This window comes from Hyperolius riggenbachi, chromosome 6 (assembly GCF_040937935.1).
Source record: "Hyperolius riggenbachi isolate aHypRig1 chromosome 6, aHypRig1.pri, whole genome shotgun sequence".
Classification (NCBI taxonomy): domain Eukaryota; kingdom Metazoa; phylum Chordata; class Amphibia; order Anura; family Hyperoliidae; genus Hyperolius; species Hyperolius riggenbachi.
Window position 1 is genome coordinate 365,635,066 of NC_090651.1, and position 23,610 is coordinate 365,658,675.

The following is a 23,610-nucleotide window of genomic DNA, read 5'->3' on the forward strand; positions in this document are numbered from 1 at the left end:
CATGTGGTTCCCTCCAATGCTCCCTCTCACTTCTGCTTATGTCTGCACTAAGCTGTACAGAATAAACTATACAGCTTAGTGCAGACTGCACTAAAAGTTAACCACGCATGCTCCAAGGTTATGCTCACAACATAAGTTCTTGTTTATTAGCCTATTTTTATATGCTAATCAGTGGCATCACTACAATTCATAGGGGTCCCCTGCAACCCCCCCCCAATTTTCACACCCCTTCCCTTCCCTCCCCTGGTGCCCCTCCCAGCCTGGGGCCCCACCTCACACGGTTTATAAAACAAGTGTGGCCATCATGATCTTCACACCCATAACAAGCGTAGCCACAAGAACACCCTGTATCGGAGGGAGGGAAGGAGTGTAGCTGGGGCCCCCCGCAGCTCTTGCACCCCTGCAGTCGCAGATGCTGCTCCTCTCTAGGTACGCCCCTGATGCTAACATGTGCTGCACTGACATCAGACCTCAGATTAGAATAATGCTGTTGTCTAGGGGAACATGACTACTTAACTTAGGTATATAGGGCTATTTGTTTTATATTGATGCACCTGACCATTTAAAGAGAACCAGAGATGAAGCACCCTCATGTATTTTATTACATTTATCAGTGGGAACATGACAGTAAACACCTACCCTGCTTTTAGTTTCATTGTTATCTGCTTAATTAGTCTATTAGCATCTGTGATAAGAATCCATCGACTATTCAGTCGAGGTTTGACCTGGAATCATTATAGCTGAGTCACTCTTCTGTGGAGTCCTTTCAAGCCCAAGCCTTCCCCCTCCTGGCTTAGATCTTCTGCTTTGCATACTGAGAGCTGTGATGACATGGGAGGGGCTGCTGCTCCTGAGAGAGAAGCCCTGTGGCTGTAATATGATCCCTGTGTGCTCTGTGTGCACTAGATTCTCATAGGAATGAAACTGCAGTTATTATCAGTGACACTTCCTACAGGCAGTTCATACCAAAATGAAAGCACATAGATGAAAGGCTGCATAAGCCTAGATAGCAGCATAGTCTCATATAGCCTAGACAGCACATCCAGAACAACTCATAACCCGGAAGCAGAAGGGATATGAGCCGGCGGCCATATTTGATTTTTCCTGGAGCAATAATGGATTAAAAACACTAAAAAAGGCACACCAGAGCGGCAAAATTATCAGGTAGAGCATTTATTCTTTACAAGCTATCAACTAATATGTTTATTTTGTGTGAAACGTTCATCTCTGGTTCCCTTTAACCACTCCAGGGCCGTAGGCTTACACACCCCTAGTCAAGCTATTTTTCACTTATTAGGCCACTGCAGCTTTAAAGTCTCACTGCAGGGCCGTACAAATCAGCACACAACTGATTCCCCCCCCCCCCAACACACACCTTTTCTACCCACCAACAGAGCTCTCTGTTGGTGGGCTCTGATCCCTGCTCCTCTGTTTGTTTATTTATTTTTAAATACATTTTACTATTTTTAATTATTTTTATATTAACCCTGCCTTCCATCTCCCCGCTCAGCCTAAGACAGTCGTGTGACGGCTGCTGTCCCCCAGGACTTGTCGCCAATCGGCCTTAGGCAGTCCTGGGGAGCCACTGTGTTCGCGCCCATCTGCGTGATGTGGTCGTTTTGAGATTAATTTGTTTATCATGAGGCACCTAGCTACTTGATTATTTTTTATTTTTTTTTCATACACAATATTTTATACACTATATTACCCAGATATGCCCCTGCACCTGGGCAGTAGGGTTGTGCATGTTCGTGAACAGGAGCGCACTTCCAGCGGTGGTCTGGAGGAGAATGTATATATCATCTATACAGTATCTAACATTTGTTGTTAACAGGTTTGCTTTCATTATTTTCTGTGTGTATTTATTCATTCAGCAGCACGATGGCGTAGTGGTTAGCACTCTCACCTTGCTGGGTCCCCACTTTGGCACCATTTACACAGAGTTTGTATGTTCTCCCTGTGTCTGTGTTGGTTTCCTCTAGGCATTCTGGTTTCCTCCCAAATCCCAAAAACATACAGATAACTTATTTAGCTTCCCCCCTTTAACCACCCTGGCGTTCTATTAAAGGCGCCAGGGTGGATGCGCAGCACTATTTTTTTGTTATATCATGTAGCTAGCCTAGCGCTAGCTACATGATTCCCCCCTCCCTGCGGCGTCCACCCAGCCCCTCCGATCGCCGCCGCACCGTCTTCCCATAAGGAAATACCGTTCTGAACGGGATTTCCTTTAGGGCTTCCCCCGTCGCCATGGCGACGATCGTCATGACGTCATCGGGAGTACCGATCCACCCCTCAGTGCTGCCTGGCACTTATTGGCCAGGCTGCGCACGGGGTCTGGGGAGGGGGCTCTAATGCGGCGGGTAGCGGCGCATCGGCGTCGGGTGGCGGCGATCAAGGTAGGCACGCAGCTAGCAAAGTGCTAACTGCATGTATGAAAAATATGAAAATCGGCCCACCAGGGCCTAAACGGCGCCCTCCGGCGGTAATGGGCGAGCTGAGCTCATCCATACCGCTAAGGAGGTTAAATTAGACCTAGACTAAGGTACATACACTACACGATACACACATAGACATATGACTATGATAGGGATTAGATTGTGAGCCCCTCTGAGGGACAGTTAGTGACATGACTATGTACTCTGAACAGCGCAGTGGTAGAAGTTGGTGCTATATATATCATAAATGCAAAAAAAAAAAGTAATAATAATTAATTTATCTATTTCATTATTTATTTTCAGGATGGCAGCAGCTTTGTGAACTTTGACTGCACCCAGAAATGCACATGCCAGTCTGGAGTGGTGACCTGCCAACCCATGGCATGCAAGAGCACTGAGCGCTGTCAAGTCCGATATGGAGTGCGCAATTGCTACAGCATACAAGCAGATTGCCTGATTACGTCGGCAACCTTCTCCACTTTTGATGGAGCATCAGGAGGTCCGGTTCCTCTGGGAGCTTTTGTGGTGATCTCCATATGCAACTACTGCCGCAGCTGGTTCCGAGTCGTGGCGGATGTTCAAACATGTGCCCCTAATGCCCAAGCAGTCACCAGGATCCATGTATTTTCCCTTAACAGCTATATAACAATATCAAAGGACAAAGACGCATGGGTAGGTCATCACGTCAACACCTGTTTGTTGTAAGGTTATTTTTTTTTAAAGCCCAATGCAGACTAGTATTGAGACTTAAAGAGGAACTCCAGGGAAAATAATGTAATAAAAAAGTGCATAATTTTTACAATAATTACGTATAAATGATTTAGTCAGTGTTTGCCCATTGTAAAATCTTCCTCTCCCTGATTTACATTCTGACATTTATCACATGGTGACATTTTTACTGCTGGCTGGGGATGTCACTGGAAGTATCTGCTGCTTGCTCTTTTGGCAGTTGTAAACAGCTGTTATTTCCCACAATGCAACAAGGCTCTCACAGTGTGATATCAGGACCTCAGAGCTGGGAGGTGCTGACATCATTTATGGGAGGGGTTTCACCACAAAATCAGCCATACAGAGCCCCCTGATGATCCGTTTGATAAAAGAAATAGATTTCTCACAGGAAAGGAGGTAATAGCTGATTGGGATGAAGTTCAATTCTTGGTCATGTTTTCTCTTTAAAGCCAGTGGTTACCTATTTAAAAATAAAAAAGTCAGATACTCACCTAAGGAGAGGGTAGGCTCGGTCCTAATGAGCCTTCCCTCTCCTCTCCCGGTGCCCTCGGTGCTGCACTGGCTCCCCCGTTCGCGTCCGCCGCCGCAGGGACTTCGGAGGTCTTCGGAAGCACTCGGGCTTCCGAAGACGGGCCGCTCCATACTACGCACGCGCGAGTGCGTCATAGAGGGCGCTCGCACATGCGTAGTATGGAGCGGCCCGTCTTCGGGACCCCCAGTGCTCCCGAAGGCTTCCGAAAGCTCTCTTCGGCATGCGGAAGTGGCAGTATTTGACCGAACTGGTCGAATACTGTCACGGGGGATCCTGCGCGGGACCGGGGACCGGGAGAGGAGAGAGAAGGCTCATTAGGACCGAGCCTTCCCTCTCCTTAGGTGAGTATCTGACTTTTCGATTTTTTAAATAGGTAAACATTCACTTTAAGGACTCTTTCACACCGGCGCGGTGCAGTGCAGCATTTTACTGCAGCCTTCCACTATGGCAATTTAAGTCTATGGGATAGTTCACATTGCCTGTGGTGTGGTGTGCTGTGCCGAAAGTATCCTAAGTAATACGAATGCATAACTGTGTTACCGTGTGACTCCTGCGGTGCCGGCGAGCTGCAGCAGATCAGAAATGATGTAAGTCTATGGAAAAGTGTGTGCTTTTAAAATGACCACCACAGTTTTACACTTCATGCATGTGCGGAAGCATATTTTTGAATACGCTTCCATATGTGTCATCGATTGGCCAACAGGAAGTGAACGTCACTTCCTGCTTGGTCTGCTGCCAGACAACGATTACTGGGTGCTAGTAATCCCCGAAAGCTTCTTATTGGCGCTGCGGTGCAGCCCCCAGGCCGCACCGCTACCGCCAATATTCAGTGTGAAACTGGCCTAAAGGGTCCCCTAGATGACATGTGACAAGATGAGGTAGACATGTGTAGGCACAGTTCCAAGCACACAAATAACCATGCTGTGTTCTTTTTCTGTCTGAAAGCGTTAAACATCAGGCATGCAAGTGACAGTTTTTCTCAAGTAAGGACCAAGTCGGCCTATATAGTAACCCTCCCTGATAAGGAATTAGAATAAAATTAAAGGATACCCGAAGGGACATGTGATATGATGAGATAGACATGTGTATGTACAGTGCCTAGCACACAAATAACTCTGCTGTGTTCCTTTTTTTCTTTCTCTGCCTGAAAGAGTTGAATATCAGGTATGTAAGTGGCTGACTCAGTCCTGACTCAGACAGAAGTGACTACAGTGTGACCCTCACTGATAAGAAATTACCCTTTTTATGTCTTTCTTGCTCTCAGAAGCCATTTTCTGCTAGGAAAGTGTTTTATAGTTGGAATTCTTATCAGTGAGGGTCACTCTGTCAGTCAGGACTGAGTCAGCCACTTACATACCTGATATTTAACTCTTTCAGGCAGAGAAAGGAAAAAAGGAACACCGCATAGTTATTTGTGTGCTAGGCACTGTACATAGATATGTCTATCTCATCATGTCGCATGTCACTTTCTAGTATCCTTTAATGAAGAACTGTTATTGAGTGCAGGGGGTAGATAAAAAAAAAAGGTCAATCGTGCAAATATTTTGGCTCAGACTGTGAGGACTATATTAATCAGTTGGGACATTATTACTTGTTAAACTGATACACAGTGACTAATGGCGCCTGCTAGTGATGGGCGAACATCATGATTTTGTGTTTGTGAAAGCAATCACAAATTTGACCGCAAAAAAAATTGCAATACGATCTTTCGCTGCAAGCTCCATTTACTTAAATGGCAGGCAAACTTATAAGATCTTTAGGACAACTCTACAGCCACAATTTCTTAAAAATAGGTGTACAAAGTGTACAAAAATCCAGACAGTGGCATGGCGAAGGGGGATCGATGGAAAAATAGTCGGCAAAAATATGTACTTTACGCAAATGCTTTTTTGTGTTTAGTTTTTCTAAGAAATGTCAATGACTGCCAATTTTAGCGGTTAATAGCAAACCCCCCATGTATGCTAGAATCAACACATTTGCAGGGTATGTGAAAGAGAACAGTAAGAGTAGAGTTGTCTCGAACCTGCGGTTTGGTAAGGGAACCGCGAACGCGAACTTGCGAAAAAGATCGCGTACCAGTGAATCAACGTGAGCCGCAATAGACTTCAATGGGCAGGCAAACTTTCCAAACTATAAACACTAATTCTGGCCACAAAAGTGATGGAAAAGATGTTTCAAGGGGTCTAACACCTGGAAGGTATATAAATAAAAAAAAAATAATAATACTAATAATAATGGCGGAGTGGGATACACGCCAAAAGTCCCAGGGAAAAATCCGGATTTAACGCACAGCAGGGTTATAATCCCTAAAGGGCAGAAATAACATTGCATTCCTAAATTGGAGGCCTAAAGTGCTTGAAAACTAGAGATGTAGTGAACGGTTCGCCGGCGAACGGTTCCAGGCGAACTTTGGTGGTTCGCGTTCGCCTAGACCAGGCGAACTTTTGCGTAAGTTCGAATCGCCCCATAATGCACTATGAGGGTCAACTTTGACCCTCTGCATCACAGTCAGCAGGCACATTGTAGCCATTCAGGCTACAGTAAGCCCTGGAGCCCCCCATTGCAGTCACTCGTCTGCCTGCTGCAAATAGACAGACTAGGGAGAGCTGCTGCAGATTTTTTTCTCCTAGGGACAGATTAGTTAGGCTCTTGGCTTGCTCCTGGCTGATTGTTATTGATAAAATAGCACCCCTCAACAGCTCTTTTGAGAGTTAATGTTTTTCTGATGTGTTTTTTTTTATTGTGTGTTGCTCACTGACATTATACAGCCCTATCTGTTGCAGCTGGACCTTGGTAATTGTTATTACTGTGCCAGCCAGGCCCTGCCTAACTATCTATACTGGGACACCTACCTATGCCTACCTAACTACTGGGGCACCTACTTACCTATGCGGGGACACCTACCTATACTAGGGGACCTACCTATGCCTACCTACCTATACTGGGACTCCTACCTATGCCTAGCTAACTACTGGGGCACCTACTTACCTATACGGGGACACCTATCTACCTACCTATACTAAGGGACCTACCTATGCCTACCTACCTATACTGGGTCTCCTAACTATGCTTAGCTAACTACTGAGGCACCTACCTATGCCTACCTACCTATACTGGGACTCCTACCTATGCCTACCTACCTATACTGGGACTCCTACCTATGCCTAGCTAACTACTGAGGTACCTACCTATGCCTACCTACCTATACTGGGACTTCTACCTATGCCTAGCTAACTACTGAGGCACCTACCTATGCCTACCTACCTATACTGGGACTCCTACCTATGCCTACCTACATACAAGAAGATAATAAGGTTGTTGCTTCACTGTGGACAGACCAAATTTGATCAGCTGGACAGTCACTGTTGTTCTATCATTGAGCTACCACAACCCGGCGACCATATGGGCTGGAAAACTGCCACGGCCTGCACTCTGGCCATGTTGCGCACCAGTCCAGCACGGCCGTCACTACGCAAACAGCTGTTTGCGGTGCGTTACACAGTTAATTTGGTGTGTCAGTGTGAAGCAGTACTCTAATTACACTCCCTAATTGATGTATACACATGCAAGATGTTTTAAAGCACTTTAGGCCTGCAATTTAGCATTCAATGTGATTTCTGCCCTTAAAACGCTGCTTCGCGTCAAATCCAGATTTTTCCCCAGGACTTTTGGTGTCTATCCCACTCCGCCATGCCCCCTCCAGGTGTTAGACCCCTTGAAACATGTTTTCCATCACTTTTCTGGCCAGCATCATTTTTTTCTATTTTTCAAAGTTCGCCTCCTTATTGAAGTCTATTGCGGTTCGCGAACTTTTACGCAAATCGAACCTTCCGCGGAAGTTCACGAACGTGGTTCGCGAACCTGAAAATTGGAGGCTCGCGACATCTCTTGGATCAGGTAGTGTAAGTAGTGTACTGCTTCACACTGACAGACCAAACTCACTGTGTAACACACCGCAAACACATGGCTGAGATGGTGCGCACGTTGGCCAGAGTGCAGGTGATGGCGGCTTTCAAGCCCATATGGTCGGGCTGAGGTAGCTCAATGACAGAACAACAGTGACTGTCCATCTGATCGAATTTGGTCTGTACACAATGAAGCAACGACCTTATTTTCTTGGGTGTTTCCCCCAAAGCACTCATATAGGTCATTGCTTCATTGTGATACGCAAGCACCTTCACCACAGCAAGGTAATGATCACGAAGGGGAATTGACACATGTACATGCCTTTTGTTTTGTTGGTGCAGCCGCAGTGCAGCCAGAAAAATTAGGCAGGCATGTACACGCACCAGAAAAATGTTATTATAGTGGCCGCTGCTAGTAGCGGCCTTAAAAATTCAGGAAACCACCTGGAGTCCTGGACCCTGTTGGTGGTGGCGGAGAAGGCAGTCGAGGTGTTGGTGGAGGGTGGATCCGGAAGGGCTAAGGCGAGGCGTTGGACTAAAGAATGTTTGCATGTCCGACATCACCATGAGATTGCTAGAGCGTCCTGTCCTTGCCTGCATGGACATGGGAGGGGGAGGAATATTGCTGGCAGTGGCACCTTTATTCCTGTGACATCACCCTTAAACGCACTGTAAAGCATACTTCCCAAATTGTGTTGCAAGTGCTGCATCCTTTAAAGGGACTCCAAGCAGTGCAGTAACTATGGAAAGATACATACCATTTTGAAGCTCTCTTTCCAACAACATATAAACTGCCTCCCTACGCCTTTTAGTTTTCACTATTTTTGCAATTAGAAATCGTGGCAAATGCGATTTCGATTGCAAAAATAACAAAAACTAAAAGGCGTAGGGCGGCGGTTTATGTGTCGTTAGAAAGAGGAGAAAGAGAGCATCAAAATGGTATGCATCTTTCCATAGTTTCTGCACTGCTCGGAGTCCCTTTAAGCCTTTTGGTTACTTGGTAACATCTCTGCCACTTTGTGCTTATACCGAGGGTCTAGTAGTGTTGCCACCCAGTATAGGTCATTCCCCTTGAGTTTTTTTATACGGGGTCCCTAAACAGGCTGGACAGCATGAAAGACGGATGCCGACGTACTAGCCATCTCCTCTTGCTCTTCCTCAGTGATGTCAGGTAAGTTCTCCTCCTCCCCTCAGCCACGCCCATGAACAATACCATGGGAAAGGTGACCAGCACAAACCTCCTGCGATGCCTGATGTGGTCATTCTTCCGCCTCCTACTCAAAAAAAACACCTTCCTCATCTGACTCCTCTTCCCCAGACAACTCCTCCTTCCCCCCTCCTCTGTGATGCCACAGGTGTTGATGATGCCGCAGGTGATGTTTCCAACCACTCTTCCTCCTCCTGTTCCTGGTCACACTCCTCTACAGCTTGATCTCAGTATGGACGTAAGCTCACACCTTACGTCCATTCTGACGCCTAACTCAGACATACAGTATGAGGTGGTAGTGTAACATGCTTAGCGCCGTCATCTTGCAACAATAATGGCTGTGAATCAGTTAATTCCCCACCAAATAACTCCTACGAAATGTCAAATGGTGTGGATGTGGTGCTAGTAGTAGCATTGGTGGCTGCCAGCTGAGGATTAAATGAGGTTTGTATACTGAGCACGCCCAGACTGGTGCTGCTGCTCTCTAAGACTGCTCCAGACATTACATCTCATTTCTGCTACTTTAAGCCTCTTAATGGAAAGACTGGACCGAAATTTCAGTGGATTATGATGTATCACTTCTCCAGCAACACCTATAACCTTTCAGAACACCTGGATTACTTGGGATGGCAAAGATTTAAGTTGGATTGGATCTTCCTCGGAATCACCCACTGCTGTGCACTGCACACCTTCCTTGGAATTGACCTGAGACCTTAAAGACTTTCGGTCTAGTTGTGCCCGCCCTCTTCCCATCCTGTGAGTAACTTTCATCGATTATCTACAACATCTATGCTCAATAGACTATATTTTCTACATATGTTATATATAATATCTTCAAACTCCTAAACAAAGGACTGTGTTTTCAAATCCATGCTGCCCATCCATACATCACTGTGTAAGGACAATTCAGTCTACACAGACCCTATGATCTCTGCAGGATACCAGCTGGAGCTGAGAAAGTTCACACCTTGACTCTAAATAGGGCCTTTCTCAGCAGGAGCCCTAAGTTGTCTCTTGTCCATTCTAATGTGTAAACATCAATATTCAGCAGAGACACTTCTCACTGTATACCAACCAAGAAATGTTTATCCAATTGACAAATCAACAATAATTCTACTTAAAGAGAACCCGAGGTGTGTTTGAAGAATGTTATCTGCATACAGAGGCTGGATCTGCCTATACAGCCCAGCCTATGTTGCTATTCCAAACTTCCCTAATGTGTCCCTGCACTCTTCAATCCTTCATAAATCACAGCCGCACTGTGCGGGGCTGTGTTTACATCTGTAGTGTCAGTCTCGACTGCTCCGCTGCTCCCCAGCCTCCTGCATAGCTCCAGTCCCTGCCCCCATCCCTTCCCTCAAATCAGCGGGGAGGGAAGGGAAGCAGGCAGGGACCGGAGTTCTGCAGGAGGTGGGGAGAGCAGCAAACTGACACTATAGAGAAAAACACAGCACGCTGCGATATGCTGTGTGTCAACAGCGGGGCTGTGATTTAACCTCCCTGGCGGTTTATTTATTTTGCCAGGGAGGCTGCAATGGGGTTTTTTTTTAATTAAAAAAAAAATATTTCATGCAGCCAACTGAAAGTTGGCTGCATGAAAGCCCACTAGAGGGCGCTCCTGAAGCGTACTTTCGATCGCCTCCGGCAATCGAAAGTAACAAGATAGGCCGCAATGAGCGGCCTATCTTGTTTCGCTTTCCTCGTCGCCATGGCGATGAGCGGAGTGACGTCATGGACGTCAGTCGACGTCCTGACGTCAGAGCTGCCCGATCCAGCCCCTAGCGCCGGCCGGAACTGTTTGTTCCGGCTGCGCTGGGCTCGGGCGGCTGGGGGGACCCTATCGGGCAGCACACGCGGCTGGCAAAGTGCCAGCTGCGTGTGCTGCTTTTTTCAGAATCAAAATCGGCCCAGCAGGGCCTGAGCGGCGACCTCCGGCGGCATACCCCGAGCTCAGCTCGGGATTACCGCCAAGGAGGTTAAAAGGGATTGCAGAGTGCAGGGGGTCAGGGGGACCATAGGGGGGTTTGGGATAGCGACGGAGGCTGGGCTTTATAGACAGATCCAGCCTCTGTATGCAGAGAACATTCTTCAAACCCACCTCAGGTTTTCTTTAAGTCTGTTGGAATCTTCAGAAAGACAAAAAGAGTATTCAGAGGAAGTGGGAAAAGACATTCTTCACTGCAGAACCAAAATAACTCTGGGACAAAATCTACAGAGTACACCCAAGCAACAACCCTAATAGCCCCAGCACAATCCAGCAGAGATGACAGCCACACATCTGGAGACAGTTCTGTCCTGGAGTCCTCAATCTCAGACCCTAGCTCCCAGGGTAGCCCCATCAAGGCTGTCCTCTGTAACGTCAGATCGATAAACAACAAAACAGCAATCATACATGATCTAATAGAGTCTTCTGATCTGGCCTGCCTGACTGAAACCTGGCTTTCTGAACCAGTTTGCCCCACCCTGGAGGCCGCCGTGCCAACAAACTATTACATGATATACTGCAACAGGAAATAATGCAGGGTTGGAGGGGTTGCACTTTGCTTTAGATCAGCTTTGAAAATCAGACCACTTACTGTAGGACCTACCAACTTGTTTAAATGCTTGGGAGTGCAACTTTCAGCTGAGAAAAAACATTAACATATTGCTGATCTACTACCCACCAGAAAAGTACTCGGACTTCCTTAAGGAACTTGTAGATCTCCTATGCAACCTAACACTGGAACACCCCAGATGGATTGTTCTTGAAGATTTCAATACATGGGTGGATGACTCCTCTTCACAATTTGGAATAGAGCTACCTCGTGCCTTATATGAACTGGGCTTCTTCCAATCAATCAGCTCTGCTACTCACAGGAAAGATCACACTCTGGACCTTATATTCCATACTGGGCTGTCAATAGCCAATGTGGAAATTAATCCTGTTGCCTGGTCAGACCATCACACTATCCACTTCTCCCTCTCAATACCAGCTGTCAAACACCAGTTCAAGAATTAAATAAAATATCACCACTTAAAAGGGCTAACACCTCAACATATCCGAGATAACCTTAGCTTTGATGAATTGACTGACTCCAGCTTGGACCCTGATGTTTAAATACAACAAATGTGTGTCCTCCACCTTTGAGACCATTGCTCCTCTGTGCACCAAATATCTTACTCCACACCATCATGCACAATGGTTTAAACATTGCTTATGGAGTGTGCTACCCTTTCCCAAATGTTCAATTTATACAAACAGTTCTCTTTAAGCGCATCCTCCACTGTCCACCATCCAAATCCAGAAGCTCCAAGGAATCCTCCCGTTATTGGCACAGTTCACCTTGCTGCAAGGCTGCCCAGCCCTACAGACAGCAACTGCACTTAAGGGGGTTGACCAACCTGTTGTTTTGTCTATATTGGGGGGGGGGGGAGAGTAAAGTGAATCTGCAGTCACACAGATGAAGTGAAAGGTATACACCGACTGCTGGTATAATACAATGTGTAGCCACACAGGTGCAGAGAAAGGTATGCAGTGACTGCTGGTATAACAATGTGCAGTCACACAGGTGCAGTGAAAAGGTTACAGTGACTGCTGGTATAACAATGTGCAGTCACACAGGTTCAGTGAAAGATATGCAGTGACTGCTGCTATAACAATGTGCAGTCACACAGGTGCAGTGAAAATGGATGCACTGACTGGTATATAAACCAGGTGCAGTCACACAGGTGCAGTGAACAGGTATGCAGTGACTGTTATATAAAACTGTGTGCTGTCACACAAGTGCAGTGAATAGGTATACAGTGACTGGTATTACAATACAATGTGCAGCTGTGACGCAGCTGCAGTTAACAGGTATGCACGGACGGATATATAAAACAGCGTGCGGTCCCGCAGGTGCAGTGAAAGGTATACAGTGACTGGTATTAAAATACAATGTGCATCTGTCACACACACAAATGCAGTTAAAAGGTAGGCACTGAATGTGCTGGGCCTGGCACAGTATAGCAATTACCAAGAACCAGCTGCGACAGACAGGGCTGTATATGCAGTGTCAGTGGGCCACACAAAAAAAAACACATCACAAGAACATTAGCTCTCAAAAGAGCTGTTTTGGTGGTGCTTTTCAGCAACACATATTAGCAAGGAGCAAGCTAACAAACCTCCTAACTATCGCTTTCCCTATCTCTCCAATGTCTCTCCCTTCTCTCACTAATATTACAGCACACAGAGGGAGAACATGGCCGACGCTGCTGCCTTATATAAGGGGGGAGGGGGGCTCAAGGAGGGATTGCCGCCTGATTGGCTGCCCTGTGTCTGCTGACTGTGATGTAGAAGGTCAAAGTTTAACCCAATGATGTAGTATACGGGGCGGGTCGAACCGCCAAAAAGTTTGCGTTTCATCGCGAATCCGCGATGTTCGCGTGAATGAGTTTGCGTGTGAACCATTCGGGACAACTCTAAGTGTTAGGAAAAGATGGGCAAACAATACAGTCCTTGTAGTTTTGGAGAAAATTGATTTTAAAGTTACGATAGGAAAAGTTTTCTTTTTGTTTTAATACGGTTACATAGTTACTTGGGTTGAAAAAAGACATACATCTTTCAAGTTCAACCAATAAATAAGGGACAACACTAGCTCGCACCTTTACATATCCCTGTTCATCCAGAGGTTGAATGATAGATAATGCATCAGCCTAATGGTAGTATAAATTTACATATATCAAAAGTGAAAGCAGTGAAGTTCCTGCCAGGGTTTCCAGGGGGTCCGTATGCAGTGCGTAACGACCACCTGGAAACCCAGTGGAAATGGCAACCCTTTGGCCAGGGATCACTATGCAGCAGATATATGGCTGTATCCCTGACAATTTTAGCGGCGATTTGGCCGTTACAAAAGTTTAATTAAAAAGAATGTCAGAAAGATACAGTGGTGTGAAAAACTATTTGCCCCCTTCCTGATTTCTTATTCTTTTGCATGTTTGTCACACTTAAATGTTTCTGCTTATCAAAAAGCGTTAACTATTAGTCAAAGATAACATAATTGAACACAAAATGCAGTTTTAAATGATGGTTTTTATTATTTAGTGAGAAAAAAAACTCCAAATCTACATGGCCCTGTGTGAAAAAGTGATTGCCCCCCCTTGTTAAAAAAATAACTTAACAGTGGTTTATCACACCTGAGTTCAATTTCTGTAGTCATCCCCAGGCCTGATTACTGCCACATCTGTTTCAATCAAGTAATCACTTCAATAGGAGCTATCTGACACAGAGAAGTAGACCAAAAGCACCTCAAAAGCTAGACATCATGCCAAGATCCAAAGAAATTCAGGAACAAATGAGAACAAAAGTACTGTAATTGAGATCTATCAGTCTGGTAAAGGTTATAAAGCCATTTTTAAAGCTTTGGGACTCCAGTGAACCACGGTGAGAGCCATTATCCACAAATGGCAAAAACATGGAACAGTGATGAACCTTCCCAGGAGTGGCCGGCCGACCAAAATTACCCCAAGAGCGCAGAGAAAACTCATCCGAGAGGCCACAAAAGACCCCAGGACAACATCTAAAGAACTGCAGGCCTCACTTGCCTCAATTAAGGTCAGTGTTCACGACTCCACCATAAGAAAGAGACTGGGCAAAAACGGCCTGCATGGCAGATATCCAAGGCGCAAACCACTTTTAAGCAAAAAGAACATTAAGGCTCATCTCAATTTTGCTAAAAAAACATCTCGATGATTGCCAAGACTTTTGGGAAAATACCTTGTGGACCGACGAGACAAAAGTTGAACGTTTTGGAAAGTGCATGTCCTGTTACATCTGGCGTAGAAGTAACACAGCATTTCAGCAGAAGAACATCATACCAACAGTAAAATATGGTGGTGGTAGTGTGATGGTCTGGGGTTGTTTTGCTGCTTCAGGACCTGGAAGGCTTGCTGTGATAGATGGAACCATGAATTCTACTGTCTACTAGTGTTGGGCGAACAGTGTTCGCCACTGTTCGGGTTCTGCAGAACATCACCCTGTTCGGGTGATGTTCGAGTTCGGCCGAACACCTGGTGGTGTTCGGCCAAACTGTTCGGGTTCGCCCGAACGGCTCAATGCCCGGCCGAACAGGGCCCCTGTTCAGCCGAACAGGGCCCCCCTATGGGGTCGCAGGCATAAGGGGGGCGCATGCCCCGATCGCGGGGGGGGGGGGGGGGTCAGAAATTCCCCCCACCTCCTCCGCTAGCGCTCCCCCCTCTGCCCGCTTCCCCATACAAATGTTTAAGGATAGTAAAACAGTACCGGTGGTAGTGGCTGGCAGTGGGCGGCACTGTGAAGTGAGTGAGGAGGAGGAGTCCGGAGAGTGACGCATTGAGGGAGGCCGGGCAGCGGGCGGTTCAGCGGTAGTACCCTTGTGGTACTTCCGCCCTTTCTCTGACCTCACACCCGCTGCCCGGCCTCCCTCAACGCGTCACTCTCCGGACTCCTCCTCCTCACTCACTTCACAGTGCCGCCCACTGCCAGCCACTACTACCGGTACTGTTTTACTTTCCTTAAACTTTTATATGGGGAAGCGGGCAGAGGGGGGAGCGCTAGCGGAGGGGGTGGGGGGAATTTCCGACCCCCCCCGCGATCGGGGCATGCTCCCCCCTTATGCCCATAGGGCCCCCAAAAGCGGGATGTTCGGGGAGTTCGGGGTTCGACCCGAACATGCCGAACATCTCGGCCATGTTCGGCGAACTTTCCCGAACCCGAACATCCAGGTGTTCGCCCAACACTACTGTCTACCAAAAAATCCTGAAGGAGAATGTCCGGCCATCTGTTCGTCAACTCAAGCTGAAGCGATCTTGGGTGCTGCAGCAGGACAATGACCCAAAACACACCAGCAAATCCACCTCTGAATGGCTGAAGAAAAACAAAATGAAGACTTTGGAGTGGCCTAGTCAAAGTCCTGACCTGAATCCTATTATGTTGTGGCATGACCTTAAAAAGGCGGTTCATGCTAGAAAACCCTCAAATAAAGCTGAATTACAACAATTCTGCAAAGATGAGTGGGCCAAAATTCCTCCAGAGCGCTGTAAAAGACTCGTTGCAAGTTATCGTAAACGCTTGATTTCAGTTATTGCTGCTAAGGGTGGCCCAACCAGTTATTAGGTTCAGGGGCAATTTCTTTTTCACACAGGGCCATGTAGGTTTTGAGGGTTTTCTCACTAAATAATAAAAAACATCATTTAAAACTGCATTTTGTGTTCAATTATGTTATCTTTGACTAATAGTTAACGGTTTTTGATGAGCAGAAACATTTAAGTGTGGCAAACATGCAAAAGAATAAGAAATCAGGAAGGGGGCAAATAGTTTTTCACACCACTGTACATAGAGTGTGCACTTCCTCTTGCGCAGACTGGCCACGACTGGAGGAAGTTATGGGACCCGGTACCGGAGCTGCAGACAGCGGAGGGAGCGTTCCATGTGCATGGGGCTGGAGAAAGCCTCAGGTATGTACAACACTTTTTTTCCCAATCTCTGGTACACTTTAGATGGTGTCAAACTTTATTAAAACCTCTGCTCGATACGTGTGTTACCCAATGTCAGCTCCTGTGCCAATTCAGCTATGGCTGTAGGGAGTTCTACTTTACGCATGGCCTCTCAACACAATGTCACTAATGTGCCCCTTTTGAAAGCCATTTTGACTTTTTATTATTTGTGTATAAACATGCTTTAAAGGGCAAATGAAGCGAGAGTGATAGGAAGGCTGCCATATTTATTAACTTATATATACTGTATGTAGATAAATACTTGCTCTACTTACATAACATATGCATTGTGCTGTCCACATTTAGATTTAAGTGATTTTTCTATAGTAAAAAAAGAGAACATTTTCTATTTTGACTGTGACTATCTTGAAGCCAATCCTGACAAAATTTCCTCCCTTACTCTGTCTGTGTATCATTGTCCGTCCTCCTCCCAAAATGTAAATTTTATCTTTTAATATTTTAGTTGAATGGTGTGCCTGTTCCACTTCCATTTAATATGTTAAATGTGGCATCGGTCAGCAGCACAGACACATCTATCAGTATCCAGATCGGTCAGTATGTGACCGTAGTACTAAGCTCTAACGGAGAGCTGAAAGTAACCGTCAGAGATGGAATATCAGACAATCTGTGTGGTGCTTGTGGAAAGTTTAATGGGGTGATGGCAGATGATCTCCAGACTCCAAATGGAACCACCGTGTCTGGCATCCAGCAGCTCATCGCCTCCTGGACAGCCAAAGACATAACAAGCTGGTAAGTCCACAGTAGCCCACGTTGGAGCTGATTGACAAAATTCAGCTCATGAATAATTTATCATTACTTATTTCTCACCTAGTCATAATCTATAGAATAATAGTTTTAAGTTTCTAAAGGATTCTGAGCCAATTTTTCATAAAATATATAAAACAATCCCTCCCCCCCCCCCCCAGAGAGGTCAGTATGGTATGGGCCAATGGAGGTGTGGCAAAAATGATTAACCTTTAGGTACTGCTTTATAGTTGCCTAGCTGTATGCCCTCCGACTTTACCTTGAACCAAAGCTACAGATGCTACCATTTGAAGGGCCCTGGTGGTTGCACATATCCCTGGCCATCTCAGTGCTTGCCATGAGATGTAGTCCTTGAATGTTAGTACATCTTCAGGCCAGAGAAGATGGCAGAACCCATACCGTGGGGATTAGTGTACTTTCCCCCAAAGATAAGTGAAGCCTGCCACCCCTCTAACAGCCCACACCATTTACAAACCTCCCTCAGGATGAGGTCTGTCTATATATTTAAAAAAAATGCTCACATTTCTTTAACTCTCCTGCTTTGCTTAAAATTGTAACATTAAAGGGATATAAGCAGCTCCTGGCTTCAAATAGCTGAAAGGGCTGCCATGTTTGAGAAGTTCAACTCCATGCTACTTTTCCACTGCCATTATCCAGTTTGTTTGTGGTCAATTAAGTCTAATGAGGTAATTTCTTATCTGCCTTCTATCATCTGTTGCATTTGTGTCCTTAAGTCCTTTCATGGACGGAAGAGGTTTATATTTTAACCCTTAAATGTAAACAAATGAGGTAAAATGAAAGTGGTTTTTTTTTATAATAAACCACATTTTTAGAATTATTTTTAGTTTGCTATAGAGCTGCCCTGGGTGTTGTTTTCTTTAACCAGCCAGAGCTTTCTGGCCCACTACAAGCTGTGATTGGTGATTCAACGACAATCTGATGCAGAAAAGGAAATGCCACAATTTCACTTTTTATTTTGTTTCTAATGATGGTGCAAGAAAAATGTATGAAAGGGCTCTGCTTCTCATCCGGTGAATTTTCCAATTTACTTTAATTTATCCTCACAGTGAAAAAATAAATAAATAATAATATCCGTTATGAGTGGAATTGTATATAACGATCAGCAGCGCCAATCTAAACCTATGGCCTCAATTCACTAAGCTTATCTCCTGTCTTTAATAACGTTTCTAGAGTGATCACCATGGTGACGAGGCATGTCGTATTCAGGAAACATTTTACCTCAGGCAAACCTAAAGTTAACTCTTCTGTCTTTAAGTTATCTCTTCTATCTTTAAAATAACTCCACAGTTAAAGACAGGCTGTTAATTAACTGTGTGTGAAAATAACTACAGAGGAGGTAACGTAACTACAGAGGAGGTAAATTAACTACAGAGGAGGTAACTTAAGGAATGAAGAGATAATATTACTCTCTCACTGGGTGGTGGTAAGTTTTCTCTTGCCTTATTATCTCCAGCATGATCTTAGTGAATTGAGGCCAATGGCCTCAATTCACTAAGATCATGCTGGGGATAATAAGGCAAGAGAAAACTTACCTCCACACAGTGAGAGTTATTTTATCTCTTCATTCCTTAATTTACCTCCTCTGTACTTAATTTACCTCCTCTGTAGTTAAGTTACCTCCTCTGTAGTTAATTTCACATGCAGTTAATTAACAGCCTGTCTTTAACTCTGGAGTTATTTTAAGGATTGGAGAGTTAACTTAAAGACAGAAGAGTTAACTTTAGGCTTGCCTGAGGTAAAATGTTTCCTGAATACTACATGCCTTATCACCATGGTAACAACTCTAGAAGAGTTATTAAAGACAGGAGATAAGCTTAGTGAATTGAGGCCAATGTCTCTCTATACCATACAGGGCAATAGTTCAAATGAGTTTGCTGTGGGGGCATCCAGTAGGGGGAAATTCAAGCAAAACAATTCCACTGCGCTCTCATTCCAGTGACCACGATCTAAAATTAAAGAAACAAGCTACACATCTCGTGATACTGTATTCAACTAGTTCAACAATTCAAAACCCATGCAGGTGTGAATAAACAGTGCTTTCACTCGTGACTCCACCCGGAGCCAGTACGCCTGACGCAGACACACTCTCAAGGAAGCGGTGGGTAGTGAGCGGGAGCCCGGAGTAGCGTGGGGATTCCGGACAGCGAGACGCCACATGGACGCCAGGAATACACCTACAAGGGCCTTAGGAGCACCGCTCTGACATGCTTTATACCTTCACTGTGGAGCTGAGTAATTAGGAGGCGCGAGAAGCGCGGCTGTTTGTTCACTTTGATAACATACCGCGCAATGAGATTTTATTGTGTTTTTAGTGAAGTTTTATGAAGAAAATAAATGCCTGATATCAACATATGGGTATGCTTCACTGATGTGCTGAGTGAAACATAATTATAAAGCGAGAGATCCACCTGCAGAACGAGGTGGTTTAAATCCGGTGAGCCTCTCCATTTACGGGTGGTGGAGGCACGAGTGAAAGCACTGTTCATTCACACCTGCACGGGTTTTGAATTGTTGAACTAGTTGAATACAGTATCTCGCGATGTGTAGCTTGCTTCTTTAATCTTAGATCGTGGCCACTGGGATGAGAGCGCAGTGGAATTGTTTTGCTTGAATTATGAGCGGAATTGTCAAAATACTTCAAAAATAAATAAATAATTGTGAGTCTTCATAGCTAGTGGTATGTCTCAAACTAGCGACCACCAATGATGATGTCATGCACATCCCTTGATGAAAAGTTGGCCTGACTCAGGAGGCAGTCTGCAAGTTTACAGTGTCAGGAAGACAGTGTGAGATATATATATATGTAATGGAGCAAGCTCATTGGCTTACACTGCACAGCCTTCCTTCCCCATCCAGCCTGGGACTATTGTCAAAGCAAACCTGAAAATAAACTTATGAGATAATGAACTGTATGTGTAGAACATCTAAGAAATAGAACATTATTAGCAAATAAAAGTGTCTCATATTGTTTCTAGGACAGGAAGAGTTAATAAACTTCAGCTGTTATCTAGCGTCTGTAAGCTATTTGACCCAATAATATAGTCCTGTTTTCTGAAGCACTTGAGAAGCCAAGAAACAGTGCGAGACAGCTTGAGATGAAGGATTACTGCAGGAAAGTTCAAAGGGTTATTAGCTCTGCTCTGTTTTGTAGCTAAACATATGGAGTGTGGTTTGTATTCTGCAAATATGACAGAATGATATTGCATTGATATTAAAAAAAGGTACATAACTGAAAATAAAAATAAGACCTTTTTTTCCCCCTTTGCTATTCATGTTCTATTCATTATCCGTACTACACATACAATTCATTATATTCATTATATCATATATTTATTTTAGTTTTTTTACTTCAGGTTTGCTTTAACTGCATGCCGACTACGTCACACCGATGGGCGTGGCCGGGCGGCAGCCCCAGGACTGTCTAACGCCGATTGGGGCTTCGTTTTGCAGGAGATCGTGCGCATGCTGCTAGGAGACTGTTAGATGGCGAAACCGCCGTCTATAAACATAGTACAGGGCTGCGATCGACAGCACCGCTGTACTGGGGGACACGGTTGTCCCCCTGGGTGGCAAGACAGAGATTTGCTGTCATAGGCTGGAGCCTATGACAGCCGCGCACTATGATTGGCTGGCTCTGGGATGGAGGGAGGGGGGAGTAAAAAAAAATAGTAACATTTATTAAAAAAAAAAAAATAACATAAATATTTGTAAAAAAAATAAATAAACATCTGGGGGGCGATCAGACCCAACCAACAGAGAGCTCTGTTGGTGGGGAGAAAAGGGTGTGTGTGAACCACTTGTGTGCTGAGTTGTGCGGCCCTGCAGCGAGGCCTTAAAGAGACTCTGTAACTTTAAAAAGATCCCCTGGGGGGTACTCACCTCAGGTGGGGGAAGCCTCCGGATCCTAATGAGGCTTCCCACGCCGTCCTGCGGCCCACGGGGGTCTCGCTGCAGCCCTCTGAACAGCCAGCGACAGGCCCGACTGTAATTTCAATATTTACCTTTGCTGGCTCCAGCGGGGGCGCTGTGGCTGCATTCGGCTCGGAAATAGACGGAAATACCCGATCTCCGTCGGGTCCGCTCTACTGCGCAGGCGCCGGAGACTTGCGCCTGCGCAGTAGAGCGGACCCGACGGCGATCGGGTATTTCCGCCTACTTCGGAGCCGACAGCCATCAGAGCACCTGCGCAGGAGCCAGGAAGGTAAATATTACATCACGGTTGTACGGAGGGCTGCAGCGAGACCCTCGAGGGACGCAGGACGGCGTGGGAAGCCTCATTAGGATCCGGAGGCTTCCCCCACTCAAAGTGAGTACCCCCCAGGGGACGTTTTGCCGTTACAGTTCCTCTTTAAAACTGCAGTGGCCAATTTAACAAAACATGGCTTGATCTTTAGGTGGGTTTAACACTGCAGTCCTCAAGTGGTTAAGCACAATTTATTTGAAGTTAATATCAAAGCAACACTTATTACCTTTTCTGACTATGCATTAAAGTAGCATCCCGCATTGAGTGCATTGGTAAATTAAGACATGTTTCTTATATGGGCTATTATTTTTTTCTTTATTTTCTTTACAGTGGGCCCATATATACCTAAAAGAAAACAAAAACAAGACTACTTTCATTTGGCAGCCTGGCCAAGATTTTTTTGGGGGAGATGAGACACTGATTTGTCGATTCTACAGAAAATGATGTTGAAGTTGTCTGAAGAAATGTATTTGAGCTACATCCAGTAATCCATGGCCATGTCACACATCTCTTATCCAGCCAAGATACAGATAAATCTATTTTCAGGACAATCGTAGAGTGACGTCGGCTGAAAATCCATCTAAAATATAACCGCTGGAGTTTCACTATACAATGGAGGAATTCTGATTTTAAGTTAGATATCAGCGTCCGCAAATCTCTCATTACTGGTTTGCTTTAAAATAAATCTGCTTTCTTATATTCTCTAAATTTAAATATCTGTATGTCTCAATATACTGGATAAATGAAATGTAACTTTTCAAAAATAACTCTTGTATAAATTATCTGGCAATTGTCTTCTGTAAACTGGAGAAACTGGTAAAAAAAAAAAAAACACACAAAAAAAAAACCGACGGTATATGTTGATGCTAAATAAAAAAAAAATTGGTGAGCAATGTTGATGTTTTTCTGACTATGTATTCACGTAATTGCATAACTCCACAATAATTGGCCAGAGATGGGAAAGGCCTACCTACCCAAATTCTGTTATCTTTTAGTCTCTACCCAGGAGTGGCTGGATGGTGTACTGGTTAAGGGCTCTGCCTCTGACACAGGAGACCTGGGTTTGAACCTCGGCTCTGCCTGTTCAGTAATTCAGTAAGGAACTCTTTGGGCAAGACTCCCTAACACTGCTACTGCCTACTGAGTGCGCTCTAGTGGCTGCCTCACAAGCGCTTTGAGTCTGACAGGAGAAAAGCGTTATACAAAAAAAGGTATTATTATTATTTTCCTTACAGCCACTCCCAGGTAAGTGCCTTTCAATCCTCGTGGCTCTGTTCCCTGTCTCTCCCTTAAAGAGACTTAAAGAGAGTCTGAAGCCTATAAAATTACCTGTTTTTACTCTCCACTGCTGTTCAGCAGTATGACTAAAGATGATATGCTGCATCCCCACGGCTGAACGATGTGTTAATGCCCCTGAAATCCTGGGGCAAAATTCTACAATTTTCCAAGTCGTACATTGTTCTGCCCAGAGGAGGCAGAGCTTTGCACTGTAGCTCTGCCTCCAGTTTAGTCAATCGGCGCTGTTCACAGCATCTCCTTGCCCCTCTCAGTGAAAGAAGACTGAGAGGGGCGGGGAGAGGCAGCAATCAGTGCTGATTGACTGGACTGGAGGCGGAGCTACTGCACAAAGCTCTGCCTCCTCCAGGAAGTAACGGAAGGATTCTGCCCATTTCGGTGGGATTAAAAACATTGTTCAGCCACGGGGATTCATCTTTGGTCATACTGCTGAACAGCACTGGGGAATAAAATGAGGTAATTTTACAGGCTTCAGACTCACTTTAAAAGAGCATAGTAGAAGCAGTAGAGGCCTCCTCCTTAGTCAGCACTGCAGCCCAGTATCTTTCCCATGACCTTTCATGTTAATTGTTGTGGCCGACTTTCGAAATTGTGTTTTCTTGGCATTTCCTTTATAAGAAAGTTTCACTTACCAATGGATAAATTGGTGCAAATGGGAATAGTACTAATAGTACATACATTACTCAATGTGCTCAGTGTTGCAGCCATTGTTTGGCAAAAATGTCCATGTCCCGCAGTCAATGGAGGCCTCTAAAACTTTCTCCAATCAAAAGTAACCACAAGAGGTTTTGAATCATGATGATTGTGAGGGACCGGAACCAACCGGGGAGACGTCGAGGGACGAGCCGCCTTAAGAGTGCTTAAAGGGAACCTGAACTGACAATTAAAAGTCAAAATAAATATACACAATCCATACTTACCTCCCGTGTAGTTTACTCCTCCAATCTCTTTCTCCTCTCCTGCTTCCTGTTGGTCCACTGCGATCA

At 45.2% G+C, this 23,610-nt stretch overlaps 1 protein-coding gene across 1 annotated transcript in view; it reads left to right on the forward strand.

Moving 5' to 3' along the window:
• LOC137522275 (IgGFc-binding protein-like) overlaps nt 1-22,015 on the forward strand; it is a 199,013-nt gene extending 176,998 nt beyond the window's left edge. The window contains exons 12-14 of the mRNA XM_068242304.1: nt 2,739-3,107; nt 16,763-17,049; nt 21,659-22,015. Coding sequence (XP_068098405.1) covers nt 2,739-3,107; nt 16,763-17,049; nt 21,659-21,677 — 675 coding nt within the window. The 3' untranslated portion in view covers nt 21,678-22,015. The remainder of the gene's footprint in view (nt 1-2,738; nt 3,108-16,762; nt 17,050-21,658) is intronic.
• The last annotated feature ends 1,595 nt before the right edge of the window (nt 22,016-23,610 follow it).